Below are 25852 nucleotides of genomic sequence, written 5' to 3'. Positions count from 1 at the left end.
CCTTTTCTTTCCAAATTTCCCCCCTCTCTTATTAGAAATCCTTACACGCTTCGAGTTAAACCATGCGTTAAATTCTCATAAGACCGTATATTTGACTTCAAACGGGAGAATACAGTGTGTTTGTGTTCTTAGCGATTAACTCTTACTCAACCTTTTTTTTTTTTGTTTCTTTATACTCACATATTACATCCTATTACCTGAATTGGATTATTTCGTATCAGTGCGTAACGTTAAAGCACACCTGACACACTAACAACCGTGTGCACACACTTTTCACCTGTCCCCTCCTAATGTATTTGCTTGCTTGCTATTTTGCGGAACGCACTGTGTGTTGTTTTCGCGCACTTTAATCAAATTAAACTACCTCTGTTTGACGCAACGAACCTCAGGACAAAGCAACCCGGTGGTGAATTTTGAATCACTTTCTTTATCGGTAGTTAACCGGCGAAATACAAACAAAGGGAAGTTGGCCCAAAATACAAGAAAACACGAATGCGCGCAAAACACGGTAATTGGATAGCTTTTTCATTCTTTTTTGTTTACAACGAATCATACATTTCTTAAAGCAAACAACCTCTTCCTACTTTGGGAAGGTTAGTTAGTATTAGAGCATTTAACGTTCTCCTTTTTTCAAATGCAAACACGCAACGCACGGTATTATAGCATAGCATAGGAGCGGTGTGTAAACGCCTATCCCTGTGTTCGAGAGCGTCAAAATCCAATGAGTAACGTCTGCAACACTACCTGTGCTCCAGTGCGTATGTTGAAGAGGGGAGGGGGAGAGGGTAAAGGTAAAGGGACGCTCAACCACGCTTAAACCGTTTTAGTTAGAATATAGCGGGAGCGTTTTAATAGTAATATATGTTTTGTGTTGCTTGCAATAGGAGTTTTGTTTACCTAGTCTATTTCTTTAGACAATAATAACATAGAACATTACCTTCCTTACGTTTAATGTGTAATGTGTTTGTGTTTGTTCCTTCACCAAAGTTACGCCTGCGTTGCGCAACGTTTTTGCGCGCCAACACGAGCGCGGCGCGCGCAGAATATAAAAATAATACAGTTTAAAAAAAATATACAACGCTAAAATCAAACACTTAATGATTAAACAAAAACTATTTGCGTCCTTCTTTTGTTTGTTTTGGGGTGGCTACGGTACGTTTCCTCTGGTTGTAGCCTCTGACGCACCTTTAGTAGCGTCCGTCACCGACCGACCACGTGTGTGTATAAGGAGGAGCGGGAGAGTGACATAAGCTTTCATGCTGAAACCAAACCTCTTTTTGCACTAATCTAATCGACTGACGGAGAAAGAACTGCGGTCAACGGTGCCCTGTACGCCATGCTCTTCTTGCTATGTCCTTCCTCTCCTTGCTCCATTTTGTGCTGTTCACGCACTGTGCACACTACCTACTACTAACAACTGTCCTAGTTCGCTGAATGTTTCAGGTACACGATTTCATGATTACATTTCCTTTCCGCCGTGTGCCAAACTACCAGCAACTAGCATCCCTCTGCCCATCCTTCTTGTTCTATGTACACATTCTTTAAGGGGAGCAGGGTAGGGCTTTACTTTCGAGCTGTATTTTGCTCTGTTTTTGAATTTGTTAAATTTTTTAACATTCTCGTTGCAGAGAAAAGAAAACTCCTTTGAACCATAGCATCAGTTTGTGCTATACACACACGCACACACACGCACGAACACAGGAACTTCACATTGTGCCCGTCTCAAGCGCGTCGTGCTGTGCCTTTGTCCAATGGAAATGGACAGAGACAATCAAGCATAATTGTTAGATCAAAAAAGTCCCTACAAAATTGCACTTTCACCGTGCAATCCCGTGTTGCGCTTAGAGGGTTGGTTTCTGTTGTGGTAATAAAAAAAAACAAAACTAGACAAATCTTAAATACAAAATGTACATTAATCGAACAAAAAATACCACAAAACCAACGCACACACACAAGCACACAACATAATTGCTTGGACAACTAAAAAGAGAATCTTAATCAAAAAAAAAACAACAAGCTTAACCTAAAAAGCATTTTCTCGTGCTTCGCTTACATTTCAAGAACAAACTTAACACACCGTGTATTAATTAACAAAAAGATAAAAGATATATAGCCATCTGTCTAAGATTACTTTCGGTCGTACGCATGTACACACACACATTACGCGTACACCTGTTGCAACGAATTCCTTCACCATTATGTTCCTACTACTAACTCACGGGCATGTGTCATTTCTTCCTGAGTTTTTATGTTTATGTTCGCTTTGCATTGTTCTGCAGTGATTTACGTGCCTTCTCTCTACACTATAAACGCCTGCATATGCGACAGAGTTGTTTTAATGTTTAAGTTTTTCATGTGTTTTTTTGTTTTGTGTTTGTACGCCGAGCTTGTTATTTTATATCAAGTTTTCTCAGTTCTCCCCTTCTACTTGCGCTTGTTTTGTCGCACCTTTGTCGCCATTCCTCCATATATATATCGTGTATAAAAATGTTCCTGTCCTTGTAGGACTTTGAGTCCTCGTTATTCAAAGTTTCACTTTCGTTCATAATATCATTCTTCCCTCGTTTAGGGGGAGAGGGTATCTCCTTTAGTAGCTTGAGCAGTTTATGTAATGTGTAGAGGGAAAGGTGTGGCAAAACTCGAAACACAAATACGTCCACACACACGCGCACACTTTTGCGCGCTGCTCGGAAAGGCGCCATAATTTACGCACACGCCCCTTCTTAAACAACAAAGAGATCCATTCGCCCATCATTGTTTTTAGTTTAGTTTCTTCTTGGGGCTTATTTTTACTAACGCAAGAAGAACATTTTCGAGCCAACGCTCTTTGGAGCCCACGTGGACGTTTAATACGATCATCCAGACAGTGTTGGGATGCAAACGATGACGAAATGTCGTCCTCCCACGTGCTCTACAGACGCACGAAACCATTTCGCTTTCGTGTGGATTTCGCACCCTGAAACGGGTGGCACACTACAAAACCTTTCGCTCTTGGTCGGGGGAATGGTTTTTTTTAGTATACACACATATGGAGAAACGAAATCTTCGTTTGAAACAAAACGAAACAAAAACGAGCACTGTACTATTGCGCCAAATGTTGTGTAACGGGTTCTGATGGTTGTTTTGCTTTTGCTGACAAGTTTGCTGCCTACCTACTACCCACGTTTCATTCACCTACTACCTACGTTTTACATATGCGTTAATTTTGCAGTTAACATTATTTTTTAAACGAACTTTTTCTTAATATAAACTCACGGGCCTCTCTCTCTCTCACTCTCGGTTCGTCGTGGTTCCGGTTAAAGGTTGAATTTTGGACGCTTTTTGCCTTTCGCACAGGCCTTTAGCTAGCCGATTTGTCTTCTGTGTGTGCCGTTACTGCTGCTTCCTGGCTGCCGCAATCTCTCCGCATCTTCTCTACGGTCAGCAGGCAACGCTGCAACATTGCGCCGGCGGTGGTGGATGGGATGGGTTGGACCACATCGATAACAACATACAACAGTGAGACACATATACACACACTCACATCATGCCCCCCTTTGTGGATGGGGCGGTTCATAGACATTTTCATAGTATTTGTGTGTTGTTTGTCAAATATTTTTGTCGAATGATCGAATAGATCGAGCAGGTTGAAGAAATTGAAGAAATGCACTGCTGCCTCCTCGTGGAGAAGGTCGTGGGTATCGTTCCCGCTGCTGCCCGCATTCTGCTTAGGCGACTAGCGAATGTTCCTCATCGTTACCGCCGCAGTGGCCGTCCATGTTGAGCAACTCGTTCAGATCGATGTAGTCGCCCGACACGATGCCCAGGGTGCCGCCGGGACCGATGAGACCGTTTCCACCACCACCACCACCGTTGACGTTGCCGTTGCTGTGCATGCTGCTGTTGCTGCTGACGCTGCTGCGGCTGCTGCTGTTGCTACCCGGGCCATGCTGAAGCCCGAGCCCGAGGAGACCACCGTTTGCGCCACCGTTATTTGCGCCACCGCCGACGAAATCACCGCCGCCCTGCAGCTTGTACGACATCAGCTGCGTGTGTGCTGACGGGACGGGCGAAATGTGTCCGCCTGCATTATTATTTTGGACGATGTTTGGAGTTCATTTTTGTTGCACGGTATCATCACGAAGAGAGCCAAAAGATTTGCGTTCACAATATTCGTTCGTCCGGTTTCAATCGATTCAACCGGATGTGTTTGGTCCAGTTTTCAACGGAAGAGAGATACAGAAAAGAACGGGCAAAAAAACGAAGAATTAGCAGTTGTTAGTGATGTTTGCTGTAAGGCAAATTAGTATGTAATTATGTCCTAACAAAAAGCTCCTAAAATGAACTTATTTATTGTTTTTGTTGTTGTTGTAATCATTTCTCATACATTCAAACAACACACACACATTCATTCACACAACCAACCCATAAACCATTTTTGAGCATACATACACACCTTCACATTCATACCCTTGGGGGGAAATATTTAATCCTTACGGATTAAACCTCACCTTCCCCACCCCACCCTCAACCACCCACATACCCAACAAATTTGTTTTCTTATACACTAAACCCTAATGAACCACTTTAGATACCCTTCCAATTGGTAGTAGAACTTCCTCCCACCTACCCTTTTCTTCCTGTCATCACCCTTTGTCGAATTGCACCCACATTTTCCAAATTCGGCTAAGAAAGGCTACCTTTCACTTCTAATTGCCTACACCCACCCACCCCTCCTCCCCCTTCCACTTTTTGTTGGTCTGTTACGCACACATATCTTAGATCTGTTGCAAAGGCACATACATCACACTCGCACAGGTTCATCAAGCACATCGACCAAGCACACCTGGACACAATCCAGTTGGAACACAATGGTTTTTAAAAATTACAATAGGTTTTTTTGTATGTAACGTTTGCGTGATCGACCAATTGGAAACTGTAGTAAGGGGATTTTCAGGAATTGAAATACTTGATGATTTGAGTTTGTTCGATTTCCACTAAATGTTCCGGCATGAATTGTGTCCTCGCGATCGCTCGATCCGCTCACGCACACACACACGCGCATGATATTGATGCCTTTCAACTATTTGTAGACCAAACATTGCCTTTTTTTTCGTCTGTTCGCCTACAACCCTGACCGGGAGGATCTAGTTCTTGTGTGCGGGATAGGAAAAAGGAATAAGGATTTATTTTTGTTGGAAAGGAGATGAGGATGTTATGAAGCGTATGACAGTGATGGGAGATGATTGGAACACTGTAGGACAGGCACGGTAGGTGAAGGGATGTGTACAAATTTTGAACTTAAGTAATGCATGTGTGTTTGTGTGTGTGTGTATATAGATATACCTGGCCCTATTTTCTCCCGTCCCTCTGTTCCCCCTTTGCTTTAAATAGTTGGAATGGAAACGTAACAACAGTACCTTGTTGCACTTGTGGACGAAATAGAGAGACAGAGAGAGATAGACACTTGGTCACATGCTTAAAATTTCCACAACCTTTTGGCAGAACATCGTATCGCGCGACCCCCCCTCGTAGGCGACGACTCGTAATCGGACGCGCGCGCGCTCGCATAGAATAGCCCACAGAGACACAGACAACACGACGGCCACTCGGACAGCTCTCTCAGCCAGAAGACACTCGGGATCATTCTGCAGCATTGCGCCCCGCCAGACAGCAAGTCAAGCCCGTCCATTGAAACGTTTGCTTTTTTTTTGTTTTGTTATTGCAATACTTGGACACTGTCGCTCGCTCGCTCCACAGCAGACCCGTCGAAGCAGATCGGAATTGGAAACCAAAACAGGACAGAGTACGATCATCAGAAGACGACTACCGGAAACCAGTACACACGGCGAAACCGAAACCGACAGGGGGACCCGCTCCCCCCCACCTTGCTCTGACAGTGTGTTGCGAACGGTGTCACCCACCAAAACGGTCATCGCTCAAGATGAGAACGACACGCACCCGCAACACAGGGAACACACGATCGTGTGCACGATCATGCCTCATTCTGCATCATGTTTGTGGCCTTGTTTGCCAAGTTTTTTTGTTGTTTTGTTTTATTTTGTTTGCTTGTTTGGGACCATTATCACCCGTTTTTGCTTTGTGTGCCTTTTTTTGTCTTGGTTACTACTTGGCAGACGCACACACACACACTGCGACGATATTTGCATCATCATTTCGATCATGTGCTAGCCATGGAGCCATTGATGCTCTCGGAGCTGCTGCTGTCGTTGCCGCTGCCCCATTCACATTGTTTCTTAGAGCTCGCTTTGCTTCGCTTCGAAGATACACAGCAAATATGCTTCTACTTCTCCTTTGCCCAACTCAATCCTATCACTTTCATCGCATGTATTCATGTTTGCTTGCTTTCTCAATTTCCATTATCATTTATCAATTTATCAACCATATCTTTGCATCGCAACAGACATTCCTGTGGAAAGGAAGAAGGTCAGATTGTCGTGATTAGAGAGATTTGTGTAACAATTTGACGTAATTTTGTTTGCGTTTGTTTTCGATTAGCGACTTGTTGTGAATATTTTACAGCAAACCCGATGCTTTGTGGTGCGTTAGACGGTTCGGAATTATTATTCGCTTCTATCGGGGGATCTGTAACAAACGAATACTGCAATGCTATAGGGCAAACGAAAGATATTTTGCCTCTCCCGTTAGGATGAGAGATAAGTTAAGTGCAAGTTATTTTCAAATATACTATAGCTATACAACAATGCACGCTTTAAACTGTTCCCTTGCACCGGAACATACGGATACTAATTTGACAAAACATAACTCACAATCCAACACAGACTCGTCCGTACCAACCACGGTAAATGGTGTGTTAACGTTGCAACACGGTAGTTTTTTGATAAAATGTAATTTTTAACAAGATGCTTCTGCTCTTCCATACAAATGTAGGAGAGTAAAACCGCTCATCATGCCTTAACTGTAATAAGTTTACACTTTTCTTTAAATAATTTAATAATAATTAAATCTACTGTTGAGTATATCAGAAATGTACTGCTTTACTTTAACAAAAACCCTCTATTCAGCCAATTCTGATCCGCGAACAGCATCATCATCATGGCCAACTGCAAACAATTGTCAGAAAGAAACCAAACCACGAAACAGGAAGAGGTAGAGAGAGCAAGAGAAACAGAAACAGGAAGAGAAGCAGAGAAAAACACAGCTGACTTTCCGCAGCTCAGCCTCTTTCTGTCAATCTGTTTGCGAGAAGGTTGTATGTGCTTATAGTTAAGTAAGAAAAATAGTCTAACAAAATCCTACCCTCCAAAAATAAAAGGCAACCCTCGATTTAGTAATGAAAAAAACCAATCCAGACTACATTTTTAGCTCAGTCAAAAGCTAAAAACTGTCCATCGAAATGGACCGTAAAACGATACACACCACAAACCATGTACATCATATGTAAGCCTTTCACAGCCCGTATTCCCTCCTGCTTTTGTAACTGTTTTTGCCATTATTTTTTTAATAACTATGTGAGGAAAAAAACCGTTAAATATAGGGTCTATTAAAGTATTGTTGAAGCCTGCTCATACTGGGCACCGATTACGTACCGGGTGTCGGGCTACTGGATGAGCCGGATTTGTCGCTGCTGTTGTTGCTGCCACCGCTCTGGTGCTGCTGCTGCTGCTGCTGCTGCTGTTGCTGTAGCAACGACTGAACGTGTTGCTGTTGCTGCTGGTGCAGTAGCTGCTGCTGATCGTCGGTCATCATGTCCGGAAGGTTCATCGGAAAATCATAACCCAGCATGTCTTCGTTGTTGTTGAAAAGCTGTGGGATACAACAAGAGAAAACGCGGCAAAGCGCGGCAGCACCGACCAAAAACCGAACGGAAATGCCACACACCAATGAGATTAATTGGATAAAAAAAAACTCGCAACACATATACTAACTGAAGGATGTGGGTAAGTACAGCAATAGGTGGTACAAATGCGTATATGAAAATGTGTATGTTTTTTTTTGCTTTGTTTGAAAGGGAGGCTTTAAATATATGCAAAACTACAGACACATGTGCTTGGCACACGAGCAATTTATGCTTGATATGTCTTTGATTGATTTTTGCTGTAGTTTTTCATCGTTATGTACAAATGACTTAAATGTTTCGCTCCCAAATTTCACATCTTCCTTGTAAGAAAAGAAAGGGCAGAGCGATAGGAAGGAAGGAGGAAGCCCTTCCTTTCCAGTGCACCATTCACCACATACTGCTCGCTCGCTCTCGCGCTTCGAACAGTTAGATTTACAATGTTTTTTGTTTCGTTTCAGTACTCCTCCATGTTATATGCCTCTAGGTGTATGCTTACATCGGTCCTAACCTTATTGATGGTATCCAGATCGAACGGGCACGACGGGAAGTACACGCGTCCGAACGGAGGAGCGTTAGAGCATGCGTTCTGTTGGTTCAGAAGGAGTCGTGTGGTAGAGTTTAAGCAACGGCATGTGTTAAAATTGAGTTTGAAACACGCAATGTTTTGTGTTTTGATTTTAGTACATATTTCAATTTTAAGACATGTGTTGGACCGTGCGCGGTCGAGGCGATGATTAGGTCGAACAGAACGGGCACCAGTTTTTGGAGAGTTATCATGCTCATCCATCATCATCATCATAGTCAATAGCATCAATATCATCACAAATATCATTATCATCATCAGCAGCAGAGTGCGTTTTTGTTGAAGTTTTTGAAGATATTACATACGTTCAGTACAACCAAAAAATAACACATTTCGCAATTCCAATTGGATGTCGGTGCATCATCATCGTCATGTTGTTTTGGAGGGGTTGGAAGATCCAGTTGGAATTGCATTGTTTTTTGTTTGCATTTTGGTTGTTGGTGTGTTGTTTATATTTAATTTAGTTGGAAGAAAGAAGAAAAACATACGAGCATGAAAAATATATCATAAAGAAAATGGCTAAAATAGGCTGCAGCTGTCAATCGGGCTCGGGCTTTTTGTTGTTTTTTGTTTAACAATCGAAGGAATTGCAAAAGATGTTTAATGGAGCAAAATGAACCAACAAGTTAGGGAAATCATTAAAGAGATTGAACAAAAGTTTGAAGTGCATTGTTCGCAAACCGAAACCATATTAACATAAGAACAAAGGTCTTTTTAATTGCTTGTAATATGATTTAATCCAATTTAATAAATTTTGAACACAATTTTGGCCTTTTTAACAATGATTATAATAATCATCTCTGTTCCAAAATAAGAAAAAAAGTTTGAAATTTGACACAACATTCACTACAAGGGTGTGATTTATCATTCGTGAAAGATCGTATGAAGAAATTAGTCACAAAGGTGCGCTTCTAAAACCACTCCACAAGCCACATTTATTGTTACTTCAGCAATCGATCGCTTGCCTAAAACGCAAACAATCTTTCGTGTCGTTTACTTTATTGCATGAGAATGTGTGTCTTGCGGTGTCCATTCGAGTCCCTCATCACACAGCACAGCTTTTGTGCTTGCTTTTATTTATATCCGGGACAGCCCATCGCCATGCAATCCCTTCCCGTTTTGTGCCTCCTCCAAAATCCAAACCACCTAATTTACCAATCGTCACTAAAACTTACCCCGAGCAGTGCGTTCGCGTCGAGCTGGTAGCCTTCGCCCTTGAGCAGCTCCTTCAGCGACTCCAGATCGTTCTGCACCGTGTCGATGTGCTGCCCGTACTCGGCCCTGCAAGTACAGAGGATATGGCACAATCGTGGCGAGGGGGAGGGGAGGAGAAAGAAATAAAAACATTGAAAGGAAGAAAGGAAGAGAAAAGAGGCGCAACCACCTTCGATTAATATCGCCATTCTCGTTCCGGTACGCACACCAGCAATGCGGCGCGCTACCGAGCTCACCGCCGCTTCGTGATTAGAAAATGCTTCGTTCGATAGTTAAATTTTGCGTTTGTGCTCTGTTCTGCTTTTGAAATCATATACCTATAGGCCGCACACAATGATATCTTTGCTTAGAATGAGCTAACAATGTGCTATATTGCCCTTGGCGTTATAATGCTGAAATATTGTGTGTTTTAAATAATTTTATGAAGTGATACAATTAAATGAATGAATGACTAACATGAATGTGCGCAACTGCAGCCGTTGCTTTCGTGAAAATATATAAAATATTTAAACCTTTCTCGTCTCGTTAATGCTTTACCGATGTGTAAAAGGGCATAACACATGGGTAAAGTTAAATATTTTTAATTACTATCCCTTACATTCCAATGGATTATTCTCTAAAAACAGTAAACGACAATGCTGAATGATTTGGATGAACGATTTAACATTACAGTAACAACAGCGTAACAATAACAAATACTAAACTTTATCACTGCATCAATCAATCCGAGCAATGGTAAACAACACAAGTCACGGACAAGGATGATTGAGTTGGGGAATTAGGTATAATAAAACGGATGCAGCGAATATGGATAAGCAAAACAAGAGATGACACAATAATTCCAAAGCGTAGTGATAACAAGTTAGTCTTTCCAAGTAGCATTAAGCTCAACCCTGATCAATAATAAATTCAGCAGATTCTACACATCGTACATCGGATGCGCAGTGTTTAAAGGCAGCCTTGATTGGGACATTGTAAACGAAGAGAGAGAGAAAAGAAAAAAAGTGACTTTGTGGTTTCTTCTTCTCATGGCTAACCATGTTGCTAACATTCTATCCTCGAGAGGCACGGTGAGGCTCGGTGTTGCGTTGCAGGGCTTAATACATTATACGTGTCCACGGAGCGACCCGGTGTTGGTGTTGATGCGATGTTAATAATCGAAAGGGTGGTGCAACTGGTGGGCGGTACGATGCGTGTGGGTGCGATACCGACAACCGCCCCCAAAAGTACCCAACAAAAATACTAACACCGTGTTCAGACGGGACACGTCTAGATCATTGCTGACAAACTTGGATAATTGTTGCTGCTGCTCTTGCTGCTCTTGCTGCTGTTGCTGTTGCTGCTGTTGCTGCTGCTGGTCGGTTTCGTTAGCAACCTGCCGGTTCAGCAGCAGGGACGAATCGAGCGAATTCTCGTCGAACTCTTCCCCGTCATCGTTGAGCAGTTGGAGGCCCGAGGGCGGTGACTGCTGCTGTTGCTGCTGCTGTTGCTGCTGCTGCTGCTGCTGCTGTCGACCGGCCTTCAACTGGCTTATGTTCACGTTCGGGTTGTAGTAGCCTCCGTCGACAAAATTAAACCCGCTGCTAAGCATCGGCGAATCGTTCTTGACAACTCCGTCCGGATCGTTACTGTCCTCGAATATGTCCCGCGGCACTACGTCACTCGCTGGGATGTAGCCGTTGCCGCTGGCAAACGACAGACCACCCGTTCCAACGGGCGAAGTGGATGTACCAGTGAAGCCCGAAGGACCGGCCAATGACGCATCTTCCTGTTGTGATGGCTGCTGTTGCTGCTGTTGCTGCTGCTGCTGCTGCTGCTGCTGCTCGTTGCTGGTAATTGTTTGCTTCTTGGCCATTGCCAACTTTTTGCCACCACGCGTCAAAATCAGTGGCGCGTTAGCGGGTGCCGCAGTAGCGGTGGAAGCTTTCAAGCCACTGCCACCTGCCTTGGCGGTAGATGATGCTCCCGTGGTGCCGGCAGAAAGTAAGCTTCTGCCCTGCGCTCGCTGGCCGGCCGGTAGCTGCCCTTCGTTGCGCCGGTTGGCCGCAGCACCGTTGCCTTTCAGCAAGCTTTCGCCACCCTTTCCACCGGCTGGCTGGCGTTGCTTTTGCAGCAGCTGCTGCTGCTGCTGCTTCTGTTGCTGCTTTTCCATCTCCTTAATCACCATCGGTGTGTTTAGCATCTCACTATCGTTATCCTGATTGTAGAGCTGCACAATCGCCGGATCCATCTCGTCCACATGGTCGACCAGATACCCGTGCTCCTCGTCATCGTAGCCTTCCTCCAGCGGCTCACCACCATCGACGAAGTTTTCTAGCTCATCCCTGTCGATGGTGCTTTCGATCAGCTGAATAAGGTTCGCCGGAGTGCCAGCAACTCTGCTGCTGCTGCCGCCGCCCCGATTGCTCGCGTTTCTCGAACGGGTAGTGATCTTTTGCTGCTGCTGTTGCTGCTGATCCTGATCCTGACGCTCCATCTTTACGACCTTCGCGAACGAGCTGCGCATCCCATCGGCACCATCGCCGCCGCCGGTGCGGAACGGAATCGGTGAGGTGGAAAATATCTCCTCGATCGTTTCGTTGCCCCCGTTGAAGTTCAAGCCGCCTCCGCCATCTCCTCCACCGCCGCCGCTGCCAGTGCCGCTGACACTGCTGCTGGTGCTGCGCGAGCTGCTACCGCCGGACATGGACGGGGTCGCGGTCCGATGGTACGGGGACCGCTCCGGGATCGACATCGGCGAGCTAACCTCCGGTATTTCCGAATTCCTGTCGGCACAGAATGAGAAAATCTCAGTCAAAAATCGTTCGCATTAACGGCTCAACGTCTGCACTGGGACCAATTTTGATTTGCATTCTTTGGTGAGGGGAGGGAGTTTATTTGCCTCTTTCCTAACGTTTGCCTTTCCCTCCTTCCATAAGAAGCAGTCGTCGCCCGGCAGTAGGAGAGATGCAGTGAAGAGGACGAGAGGACGATCCTATCGTAAACACACACACAACAGTCGCGCGTCAGCTATTGATAAGGTTGCTCTTTCGTTCCCTTTCTTTTATGTAAATTGTCTGATGCTTCGAGAGGTCGTCTTCATCGTCGTCATCCTGTGTGTTTTATCTTCCTACCGCGCCATGAGGATGCTCTCGTTTGTCCTCGGGCAATGTGATGAAAAACTTGGCTAAGAAAGTCTAGGTTTTGCCAATGTATGTGGATAGTAGTTGTTGAGAGGGATGTGGCACATAATTGTTGTTAAAATTAAACACACGCACACTCACACATACACACACACACTCACACACAAACACACGCTATTGTGAGAAAAAATGCGCCAATCACTGCTCCAAACAAACACTGCTCCTTGCGAAACATTTACAAAGTGTGTTAAATGTTGGAAAGTAATTAAATGTGCTGTACGTGGTATAGAAACGAAAAGAAACACCTTATCGCATTGATCCACCATGAGCATATGTGAACCAACCAATAGAAGGAAAAGACAACACAACTGTTTGGAGAAAATTTCAGTGACACCAATCTCAAAAATGAGCTGTAAAAAATACCAATGATAGGTTATGGATGCATGAATATAACAAATAGTAATGTGATGAGGTACAACGAGTATTAATTTGAAAATACCAAATAAGAAATATGTAACTTTTTATATCCTAGTCAAGCCTTAAATCTACCAGCGGAGAACGGTTAACACGTTAAAACGAAAATGGCAAACCAACCACATTCCATCGATCGATAGTACATTTTAGGTTTGCTTCGAAAAACAAAACACTACTATCAAAAATTCTTATTGGTCAGTGCTCGATTCAAACACAGACAAATAAATAAAACATCCAGCAAGTAAGAATTTGAATCAGAATACAATATGCCATCGCTTTCCTGTTGAGAGAGCAGAATAAAACAAAGTTTGGAGGAAGGAACACGATATCGGGATTGGGGTGGCGGGAAACATACAATTTGGGTGTGTGTTATGTTGCTTTCGCATCATTACCTGGTCCCCTTCGTTTGGTCGCCTGGCGAGCTTTTCTCCTTCCTAACAACGCTAACGCCGTTCAGTTTCTTAAAGATTACACTACCGACACTGTTGCCGCCAGGCGGCTTTACGCTCTTCCCAACAACGGCGGAACCCGAGGCGGAGGAGGAAGTGGACGTATTAGCTCCCGCATCCCCGGCGGACCGAGACGTGCGAACAATCTGACCGGTTACGATGGGAACAACGTGTTTCTTGCCCTTGTCTTGCTTTGACCTGAAGAAGAGGAAAGAGGGCAGGGTACATTGAAAAGGTAAAATAAACTATCCGAAAAACAGAACATACAAGAATACAACAACAAAAATAGAAGAAACAATCCTATTGGCACAGCAACAAAATGGAATGCATTAGAGGTTCGGGTCGACGATAGTGACGCGAAGCCAGCCAGCAGATAATATTAATTATCTAAGGTTTAAAGTAAGGTGGTTCCCGAACAGCCAAACCACTTCATACTGCACACAGATTGCACATTTAAATAAATGGTAGCAAAAACAAAAAGGAGAAAGTTTCCATGTTCATGTTTCGTAGTTAAATAATACACCAAATATGGATGCATCGCATAAAAACAAAGCGTCAATCCAGGTCAAATCAGGCCACAATAGTTTATGCAAACCACATTTTCACTAGCAACGAATTAGCTAAGTTAAAAATATATACGCATCTAAATACAAACAGAAAAGTGATGTCAAAGCACTGACAAACGACAAAAAGGCTAAGTAAGGTTGGACAGAATGCAAGCACTAAAGACTAAGGCGCACTTTAAGAAGAATTCTGCTAGCTGACATTAATAAGATTAGAAAGAATAGCTACTGACAGGGTGAAATTGCGATACCTGGGAAAGCACATCAACACACGACCTTAGCAGACTACAGATGTAAAACAAACTAGGAAACATCTTGCATGCATAAAGGAATGAAACGGATTAAGCCACAAAAAAGGATAAAAAACAACACATTACTGGGCACGAAACTACCAAACGGAGCATGCAAAATCAACTTAACAGAAAAAAGGGGGGGAAAGCACATAGTTGTAATTAATGAATACAACATAACACTAACAGGACGACACACTAGCGACGAAAGGTTTAAAAACGGCAATGAACAGTACCGCAATTTAAACAACGCATTATAACTGGAGAAAAAGCATTTCATTTGATTGCAGAACAGAAGCAATGATAATAATGCAACAATTTCTTATACAGCTACATCTACTCCGCACAGCTGCATCCGAGCCGCATGATTTATTGGTTGTGCACCCGGGGGAGGCGAGGTGAGAAATGTTGAGCTGCATACATGTGTTGAGTGAATTTCAGATGAGCTGACAACACACATATGTGAGGTTCAATATGGCACAGAACAGGAATTTAAAAATACTACGCCATTACTCGCTCACGGCAAACCATTTTCACGGTGCATCGAAACCGATTGCGTGTGGCTGCCGTTAACTTTCAGAGTTCAGAAATTGGTTTTGGGACGGTAGCCGCGTGTAGCAAGTGATGAGCAATCGGTAAATTGCATAACCCTATAGGGGTGGTGGCACGCACATGCCCACCTGGAGCCTCCCAGACTGGACACATACACACACACGCACACAAACACAGACAGGTCACGTGAAACATACACATACGGAAGTAGAATGATTTGAATCATCGACAGCCCTGCGATCGATGTTACTCCGTTGAATCCCCTCTCTCTCTCGTAAATATGTAATGTGTTAGTCCCACCTGAGCCCCGTATGAGACCTGCCTGTGTGGCATGGGGAATAGATATCTTCTTCTGCTCCTTGCCAAACGTATTATTAATCCTGCCACTCTCTCAGCAGCACACAGTTGCAGGGGAGTACACAGCAACAAAAAAAAACGAAAACCAAAAGGAAGCTTTAACAAACCGGGGCATGCGCCGACGAGCATTAACTTACAACAATTCCTGCTGATTAGCGTACGCGACCTCCTCGAGCGCTTCGTTTAGCTCCTCGATCGTGGCACCACCATCGTCGTAATCGGACTTCTTCAGCTGAAAGTAGAATTGAAGAAAAAAAAAGAGTGAAAACATTGAATCATTCGCGTCGTAGATCCTTCTCATATAACAACGGCTCGATTGTTGCCCTCCATGCGTCAGAGCGCACAGAAAAACGCACACGAGTGTAGTAGTAGGTACGAGTGGGCGAGGTAAGAGTAAGGCTATGATCGGTGCTCGGTGTGGAAAGTATAAAGTTCTGCGGTGTAATCGATCGCAAACTGGCTCTGTGGGGCGGCAGACAAAATAATGCCTCGGGAGAAGGGGCCAGCAGGGCGCTATCTAATATCCATTACGTCCGCAGCTTCTTGAAGTGGCAGCAGATAGTAGTAGAGGGATGCTTTATCCATGAGCTGAGCACAGGCGAGCTTGCGGTGTTGGCGGAACACATCATGCATTATCGATGATCCAACCGAACGTTCAGCGGTACACATCACCGGCCTCGGTCACATCACATGACACAACGCGACGCCCATTTAACGCAAATCACCATTAATTAGTAGGCAGACCGGGCTGTACGGGCCTCCCGTGCAACTATTGCGGTAGAATATGCCCTGTCACCGTACTGCAAAGGCATACGCGATCTTGACGTTAGGATCAAAGATCGAACGGATTTAAAACACATTTATTGATAGCTATTCCGATCGATCACCGTAACAGCGCACGGTCACAGTTGCATCAACAGTTCCTAATTCGAGAATATCATGTTTTTTTTGGGCAGGCCGAATGCAAACCTATAACAGACTATTCTGTGCCAGAATCATGTTGGCTGAAAACAGATCATACCAACTTAATGTGTTACAGAGGCTCGGAAGAGGATGGATTGAATTTTAATCGTCTATCTATACATACATGCAGCTGTGGCAATAAAAAACAACTTTGTAACGGAAACAGAGAGGAATATTCATGTCTGCCCTAGTTTGAGGGGAATTTCTTCATTATGCCTAGGGATTATCGTGAAATCGTCCGATGAACGCTTCACAAAACCAATTCTTACCTTTGCCTGTTGCGGCGCATCGTTGATCATCAGCTGGAAGCGACGCTTGTTGCTTCCATTGTTCATGGAGCCCAGTCCACTGCGGGATGGCTGCACGATCGTCACCAGGAATTGAATGAGCTGGAAAAGAAAGCGAAAGGTTGGTTATAACGTATTGTTTCGCCTGTATTGAACAACAATTTAACTTAATTGTAGTGATGTAATGAACTCCCTGCCGGATTATTACTTCAATTTGTCTTTTTGATTGAATATAGACCAAGGATCTCCTTAATTCTAGTAATTTTTCCTTGCATTGAATCCATTTTTGTTTCGAATTAGTCCTACATTTGAATTTCCAGTAAAAGACTAACAAAAAAAGACCCCATAAAAATAATCAGATCTCATTACTCTTGTTTGCCTATGAGTTGCGATCAGTCGTCATCGGCCTCGGGTGCGTTATCATTGGTAGGTTTAAAGTAAGTCGACCATTTTTTCCCCCTTCACTGTATGATTATTATGTCCACCGCAGATGACAATCTTTTAGCGACATCGAACTCAAGGAGCTATTTAGAGCGTAAAACAGCTCGGCAAAAAAAACATCTTCCGCAACATTATCGCTAACATTAACAGCAATGCAACATGGTGAAGCAATCGTGTTGAAACCATGGCAGATACAGCGCGGCCTCAACAGCAGCCCACCACATTCGTGATGACCCTATCGCCCCATAGGCGTAGGCTGCGGAACTGAGCAGGACACGCAGCGTAATGTGCACGCAGGGTAAGCAGGGCTTCTTTTATAATATTACTTCCACAAACCTTCGCTGCATTTGGTTTGCTAAACCCGGCGGCGACGGCGCCAAACCAAGGGTCGGGTAGGAGTGTTTAAGGACAGCGCGCGTATGAGCTCTACCCTACTATCTAAAGAATTATTCGTCCGAAAAAAAATTATACACCCATTATTCGCCCAGCTGCTGTGGCAGGGCAACAGGACCATCAAAACCAGTGCACCAGTGGCTTCATTTCACGAAGGCCTGACATCGATCAACACAGACCCGGCCGCAGCAGAGCAAGCAGTAACGGCAAGCGCCAAACGCACCAGCAGATTCCGGTGCGGCGAATAAATAAATAACTTACTTTCATATGTTAGGAAAAGGATTGCTTTTCCCCGATATCTTATGCCATACGGTACCGGTAAAGAAGTCGGGTGTGACAAACGAAGCTGAGGGGGTGACATGTATTACCATAAAATTAAAATATTCAAATTCCACCACCTTTGCCGTACACCCGGTTGCGGTATGAGATCGTGTGTCTCCCACCCAAACGATGGCCGACAAAAATTTAACTCCTAATAAATTCATCCAGATCCAGATTGCATAAACAGCCGTGATTCGTCCGGTTCGTTCTACCCTCCCCCCGCAGTGCGGTTGCTCTGTTTCCCTCCACCGAAGCCATCAGCTTCGACGGGGCAGTCTCACCTTGTTGACAATCTGCTGCTGCTTGTGGTGCTTCTGGCGCAGGATAGCGATTTCGCGCCACAGGGCCTCATTCTCCTGCTTCATCGTCTGGAAGCGCGAATCGAGCGTATCCTGCCGGCCGCGCATATTCTTCACCTCGCTCAGCACGCGACTGACCGCCTCCAGCTTGAGGGCGCTCTTGTCCTCGGCCTGCTGCTGGGCCTGCAGCTGCTGCTGCTTCGACGTCGCGATCTTGCGCTTGATGTGCTCCAGCAGGTACGGGTGATCCTTCTGAAAGCACGGATGGGTGAACTCCATCTCGTCCTTATCGAACCGCAGACCGCCATTGTCGATCGAGGTGATTTTGTGGAAACCATCTATAATTGGAAAAAAAAATCAGAATCACATTACAAGAATGGACCAGCTACCGTTCGCTTCCGTTAAAATAAGGCCGGGGGGCGTTGTCGATGGCTATTTTCGTGCAGCAGCAGCAACAGCAGCCAACCACACCCACCCACATTGAAGGGTCTCCTCCGGGCAACAACAACAACAACAACTGCCACTCCGGTTCGATTGATTTCTCTTCGCCACCTCTTGCCTTTCTCACTTACACATATTCAGCTGCCTAATGAAGCTTGCCATGTTGTTGTGTTTGTAATTGAGCGGCAACAGCTCTTTGGCAAACTGTGCCTGATTTTGGATGATGAAACTTCGCCCATCCTGGAAAAAAAATAGGAAGCAGAAGGGAAAACAGCTTTGCGTTAGTATGATGGCAAACGACAATAACAAGAAACAAGAGCCCACATAGAAATAAAAGAAGAAGCCACCTATAAATAATTGAGGAAATCATTCGCAATTTTATTGACGTGACTGCCAAATTGGATTTGCTGGATGCCTTATGGGCATCTTGCTGGAAACCATTTCATCGCTATTCCCCGGCAGGTCGATGTATTATGAGTCAAACAGGAGATTAAATCGTTATTTGCTCTTATCAACGCGTTCAGCGAAGCGATATTTTTAAAAACAAAACTACACCAAAAAAAAGGTATTACCTTCTACTACTTATCGCCTTTTCCTCGCGCATAGCTCTCAAAAACGCAAGAAGATGGCAAGCAAGCGCGCACACGATGGCAGCGCTTTTGGACAGGGGAGCCGGTTCCCATTATTAGATTGTAGCACGAGATAATTTGTCGGGAGAAAAGGGCCTCCAAGAAAAGAAGGTTAAAAAAACGACAAACAGGCGCGATACATTATCTGCTGTACCTCCGCACAAAAAAAACGGCCGACCCCTCTCAAGTGTAATCGCAAATTGTGGGCACATGAGCTAGTAACAAAAAAAAGTACACACGCGCAACACAGTGTGAGGACCCCCCCCCCCCCCCCTCCCAAAAAAAAAGGAATGAAACAAACCGAAACGGCGAGATATGATGTGTGGTTTTGGTACGAACAATTCTATTACGCGTCGGACGCGTCTCCACAATAGCGAAAGTCATCGCTGGGAAATCGGCGACGATGAGAAGCCTTTTTAGTGCGGGATGGGATGTAAGATATATTGGGACGGTTCGTCCTATGCAATCTTCCATCCATATGCTTGCCAATTATTTCGATCCTTATTACAGAAATGATCTTTCTAGATTGCAATCATGATTCTTCAAAGATCCTTAAAAAAACGACGTATTAGCAAATGAGTTAAACTCATATAATCAACTGTCCGGTGATAAAATCCAGTCAGTCTAATAACTATTTAATTTTATTTGTCCTTTAGATGTAAATTTTGCACACCAATTAAATGATTGCCGTTTAACGGTACATATTCATGATGCTCACTGTTCTAATTTCGTATTTCCGTAAGACGCTATCAAAAAATCAATCTAAAAATCTAAAATTGCCGATCCCTGCATTCTGATAATGAAATAAGTACTGAATTCTTTGCTATTACATAACTACTATTAAACTTGTTATTTGTTGCGGTTAACTTATGATAAGAATAAACAAACTACGTTAAATTTTAAGGAAATTTAAATTGATCTTTAACGTTTAAATGCTGCCGTTTATTGAACATTATCGTTACGAACCACATTCATAATACAAAATAGGCAAATGCACACTACATTTAATTAATTAATTAATTAATTTTTCATTTACAATGGCATAACTTTTCGACGGCCAACGACGATCGATAGACCTGGCGTGCCACACGCTTTCTCGTCCCAGGGGTGCTACACTCTAACCGATGCCTACTACTGTGCCGTCCACGTGGTTCAGTCGTTAACATTTGCACACTGTGTGATCATGTCATACAAAAAAAGGATCGAAAAAAGTGACAAGAGCTTTAAGTAAAAATGCGAGAGCAAGTTAATAAATTGATTAGAATTGCAGGTCTACAGTTAGCAAACAAAAATGACGGCTATGTGCACTGTATGGGTGGCTATACTCCGCTAAAATCGGGTGTTTCCTCACATATTTGTTTCGGCCCTGGACACAAAACCACCACCATCACCACAACATACACACACACACACACATACACGCGAGCATAATCAGCATAACATCGTGTGCAGCTGCGATAAGCCGTGTGGACGGACGCGAGACGCATCAAGCGAGCAATCTTTCTTTTTTTTTTCCTTTTTGTCGAACTACTAAAGCAACCATTAGGAAACGGCGGCAGGGGAAAAAGCGCACAACAACGAATTTCAGCAAATGGTGGGACTTTGTCACCACCATCCCCTCCACCACGGAGAGCGCGCGGTGTATCGCTGTCGATGTGAAACCGTGAACCTGTGTGTGCCAGCCCCACCACGCGACACACCAGTGCACACAAACACACATGATGACAGCTTTTCGGCGACACGTCGTCGTCCGAATGTGATATGGATTGTGTGTGCGGAGGAGGAGTTAATGGCGGCAGAAGACTATTTATATTAAATCTAGAGTGTAGAGGAGCGCACAAAATATGCTGAGATGGAAAAAAAACAAATCCGTACAGCATCAACAAGTATGATCGTGATCGTAAAGTAAGGTGGGATAATAAACCTTTACTCGTGCCAAAACATTCAAAGCTCAAATCAAATAACATCAGTACAGTATTCCATCCATACTGCTCCGGTTACTTTTGAATGTATAAAAAGGCAACCAAACAACCGGTTAAAGAGTTGCTGCAAATCAGGTGGCGTGTGTGCGCGGAGGAACGACGTAATCAACCTATACTCGGTGTGTTTGTGTGGTATCTGGGCACTGGTGGGCTGGTCCGACACAATTCCCTTCTGCCTTCTATACCGTCCCCTTCCACACCGCTCTTACACTGGGCCCATTAAAATGATTATCTTTAACTGGCTGGGTGAGTGGGTGAGGAGATGTGGTGTACGAAGTAGAAGCAAAAAAAAAATCACAGCAAACCGGTACCGACGGACGATGGACCGCCGTTGTCGTTGTGAGACCATCCGCGAGAAAAACAACATAACGAGCAAAAACAAAAACCAACCACACATGCGCTGCCGGACGCGCTTGGTTCGACGCGTTCTAGCGCAAAAGCCTTTGCGGCGACGAGAAGCGAACGCGAGGCAAGGATGCAAAGGATCGAAATCCATACCACCTTTATAGTGGTAGCTGCTGCTTCTTATCTTCTTCTCCCCCCTCATAAGATATAATGCCCATTAGTGGTTTGATAGGGGCTACACTAAGATCTACACTCTAAAAGCTGTGCATACATTACACGTGGTCTCGGTCGCGACAAAAGCATTCAGCATTCATACACGCGCACAAAGCACAAACATACGCACAAATATTCGAATGAAAACACCCGTTAATTTGAAGTTGATTCATTCGTTCTTGTTCTGTTTTCTGTTTTCTGTCTTCTTACTCTCCGCCACACTAATGACGTTGTGTCGACAACCGATCGGTAATTAATTGACAATGAAGTGGCGGGGGACAGCAGTACTACTGTAGCAACAGTAGGCAGAGCTTGTCAACCAACCGAAGCCCACTACTGTGACAGGTGTGGGTATACACAGGCCAAACTAATGCACGTAAATAAGTGCTTTGTACATGTAATTGATATCATTTTCAAACATCCCATCACATATGTACTAGAGGTTTTGTTGTTTGTCTACAATTACAGGGGTTTTCAGAGGTTTTGATTCTTTTGGCATATTTTGGTGTGTCACGGTAAGTCGATTCTATGGCACCCTTATTGAATAGGTGCCTTTGAAAAGCAATTAGAGAACTATCCGTGCGTAAGAATCAACAAAAAGGTGTCAGAAAGCCAAAGGTATCAGAACCGCTAAAAACCCTGTAAGCTAAGTTTCGTGAATCATTACACTGTTGTAAGACCTAGACAGGTTAGACTAAGAATTAAAATCGACCCTGAGCAAGGTTACACACCCCAACCAAGCGACACATAACAATGTCGATGGAGCAAAAAAAAATACATTCACACGAATAAAACAACTCGTCATCCTTGTACTATTCACGCGCAAAAAGTTGAATAGCATGGTAAGATAACATTCACATCCCATAATTGTGTATCGGCGTACAATAAATAATCACTTGCACACATGCACACAGTAAGGATATTTTGCTGAACCTTGTTGTTGTTTAGATTAATTTGTCAGAGCGTGGGCGAGAAAACAAACTGATCCGGAAAAGCAGTGCGTGGGATGGTGCGGATAATGGTGATTAGTTGCGATTGGATAAACTTAGCCGATACTAGAGCATAATCTTTCATACCTTCCACCATCATGGTCTTGCCAGCGCCACTAATGGCAATCAATTTCGCGGTTGCCAAGGATACCTTTCTTAGAAAGCAGGCGGCAAGTTGGCCCGTCGCTCTAATGATAAGGTACGTTGGGCCTTCAATATTGCACCACCTTTGTGCTGTTGTTTTCGTCGATTTATCGATCAGATTGTGTGCGTGTGTGTGTGTGTGTTTGTGGGCGTGAGGGCGAGCAATACAAAAGGTAGCAACTTTTTTTCTTCTCATAAATTGATTAACATTGCCGAGATTGAATGTCAACGCCAGTTCCTTGAAGCTGCGTAGAACGGAACACCGACTGCGATCATTAAAATTAAGCTCACAGTACATCATATCGCGTTTCATGATAGAGAGGCAGGATGTATTACGTCAAGAAAAAATTGAAGAAAAAAATCATTACCCCATCAAGTTCAAATACTCCCCCAACGAAATTCGGTACCATTTGTTCAAACAGAACCCAGATTTTTTTAATTTTTCTCTAATTCCAGTGAAAATTGCACCTATTCTACCCGAACTTGAACAAACATTCACCCACGGGGAAAGAGGGAGGAATGGATCTCAGAGTGTTTTGGTTGTGCGTAAGCGTCCCCCCGTTTTTCTCTTCCTCCTGTGGGTATATTCGGTGCCTAAACCAAACCGTACAAAGGAGGTAAAAGGTGAATAACAAGTAACAATCAAATAAAGCGCGACGATGCGTTACGTAAAAGTGATGGGCAATAAAGCTGCGCGCGGTAGCGCGAGTGTGCCGCCATGCTGCTGCTGAAGGGTGTATAAAATTATTATATCACAGGTTAGAATAGCCCGACTTTAATGATTCATCCCTGTGATATTTCTCATTACTTTCCACACACTAAATTCTACCATGCAAACCGACGACGGCGGTCGTGCTCGGCAGTCGATCGAAGCAACATGAAAAGAATAAACAAAACACGCATACACACACTCACACACACACAATACCGGGTGCATCCTGACGTCAAGCCAGCCTGCTCTGTTCTTTCTCTCTTTCTCGCTGTGAATGTCAAAACAACAACACAAAAAGCCGAAAAATGAACGACCTGAGTTTGAAAAAAAAAGTGGGGAGCCACAAGACACATACGTTAACCTTCTGCTTCCCTTTCGCGCACAAGGGAGTGAAGGGGAGCTGCTATCGGAATGACGTACGCATCGAGCAATCGCCGTCCCACCACCCCCCACCCCCCTACCGACCACTACCTACACACACACCAACACAACTTACGATGCGAACGCACACATAAGCACAAGTCGGGTGCGCGCACGCACATAGAGACAGGACGGCAAAACAGAAACAACCTCCGTCGAAGGACAAATATCGGCGAACGGCGATGACGGCGATTGCTGTGGCGACGTTACTCCGCGCACGTTTCGATTTTATTTCATTTTCCGTTTTGGGGAATGGCCGAATGGCACTGAAATCATACCATATTATCGCGTGCACGCTGCATTCGCGAAGGACGGGAGGCAAATCATTCAATTCCCATACTGCTAATCGCCTATCGAGACTGGACCGCACGATCGACCGCGACATGGTTTGGGATTTATCATCTGTTGCTTTGTTTTTCAACGCCCGTGTGTGTTATTACAGCAATGCGCTAATTATCGCACTCAACCCTCTCTTAGCTCTCTATCTCTGTCTGTCCCCTTCATGTCACCCTTCCATCTAACACACTTCCGAACAAAAAACCCTCCACATGAACAACCAATGAACGAACGCGGCCCGACCAGTGGATGAATCGATCGAATGAATGGTACGCGCGGGGATCGTGCAGCCATTGACCGCGAGGCGAAACGGCAAACGACAAACGTCGCACACAACGACACGCCGCGACACGGTAACAGCGCTGCGCCGCGCTACTCAATCGCTATTTCGACAAAACATACAAATGGCGGCCATTTTTGTTAGGCCTACCCGTCGCCCGTGAGCGGCACGAAACACACGTACACACAGTCACGCACGCACGCACGTACATGCACACACACATACACAATCACTTACGCTGCGCTAGACGGAGGTGAGTGAAAATCTGTACGGGTAATGAACGGGCGGATTATTTTCATTCGACGGTAAAGTTATGCGACGACGGCGACCATTTCAGAAAAAACAACATACACACTCATGCAAACATACATACACACACACACACACACTAACACACTTTCAACTTAATATCAAATGCGCTTCCAATGCTGCTGGCACACTGTAAAACCAATAGTAACATCAATAACAAAAACACGCCCCACTCTAGACACTCACCGTGCTCCACGATATCAAATCGTTCGTCTCGCTGTCTTCGACCAGGCGCCATAGTTTCGCCAGAAATGCAGGCACTGAGCCTGTCTCACTGAACGTGTGCATTTTTGCTGCTGCTGCTGCTCCTTCGCCTCCTTCCTTCTTGTCTGCTCCTATGTCGCCTTCGTCTGCTCCGTGTTACTTCACCCACTGCGCCTCTGCCTGCACCACTTTCTGCACACGCACAATTTACACGTTTCTATTAAACTTCACACATACACACGTGCACCTACAGAAACACACTCTCGCTCACACAACCAGCACAGTGCACACACACACACACGCGAGCGGGGCTGCTTTTCTTTTTCAGCTACGAACGCACAGACACACCAACACACGCGCGCACACAATTGCTGCTTTCTCGTGCTGCTGGTGATTTTCCACTTTTGCTGGTTGGCTAATTGAGTAGTATTGTTGTAAAAATAGGCTGTGGTTTTCACGATCTTTCTATTTGCAGATAATAAGCACTTATTTTTCTTCACTCTCTTGCACACGGATATGCACAAATTGACCTCGAATGGGATGGAACGCAAAATTAGCACACCAATTTTTGTGGACTTCGGACGTTTATCGACCAGTATGGGCCACTTATTTTTTCTTAATGCGTTTCTACTCGAGGCAACTCACCCAACCAGGCCTCCGCGGTGGCGACAACCCAAAGAACAAACGGGTAATAATACCCATGCAACGATTCAGCTTGACAGTTGACGTCTTTCGAGA

At 44.5% G+C, this 25852-nt stretch overlaps 1 protein-coding gene across 6 annotated transcripts; it reads right to left on the bottom strand.

Annotated features, from left to right (window-relative positions):
- Window positions 1–55: 55 nt before the first annotated feature.
- Window positions 56–25762, bottom strand: LOC120902733 (neurogenic protein mastermind). Of its 6 annotated transcripts, none has more exons than XM_040311720.1 (11): window positions 25097–25762; window positions 18683–18791; window positions 18093–18448; window positions 16639–16758; window positions 15544–15638; window positions 13588–13842; window positions 10847–12364; window positions 9560–9665; window positions 8298–8387; window positions 7551–7767; window positions 56–4063 (listed from the first exon to the last, which is right to left on the bottom strand). In XM_040311720.1, exons 1-11 carry the CDS (start codon window positions 25196–25198, stop codon window positions 3708–3710), a joined length of 3324 nt encoding a protein of 1107 aa, XP_040167654.1. In that variant the 5' UTR covers window positions 25199–25762; the 3' UTR covers window positions 56–3707. The 6 variants fall into 6 exon arrangements, with proteins under 6 accessions (XP_040167654.1, XP_040167655.1, XP_040167656.1 ...); XM_040311721.1 differs by having other exon boundaries at window positions 8310–8387; XM_040311724.1 differs by lacking the exon at window positions 56–4063 and adding an exon at window positions 5689–6409.
- Between the last annotated feature and the right edge of the window lie 90 nt (window positions 25763–25852).

This window comes from Anopheles arabiensis, chromosome 3 (genome assembly GCF_016920715.1).
Source record: "Anopheles arabiensis isolate DONGOLA chromosome 3, AaraD3, whole genome shotgun sequence".
Classification (NCBI taxonomy): domain Eukaryota; kingdom Metazoa; phylum Arthropoda; class Insecta; order Diptera; family Culicidae; genus Anopheles; species Anopheles arabiensis.
Note: the sequence above shows the minus strand (reverse complement) of the source record. Positions and strands in the feature narration are given on the sequence as shown.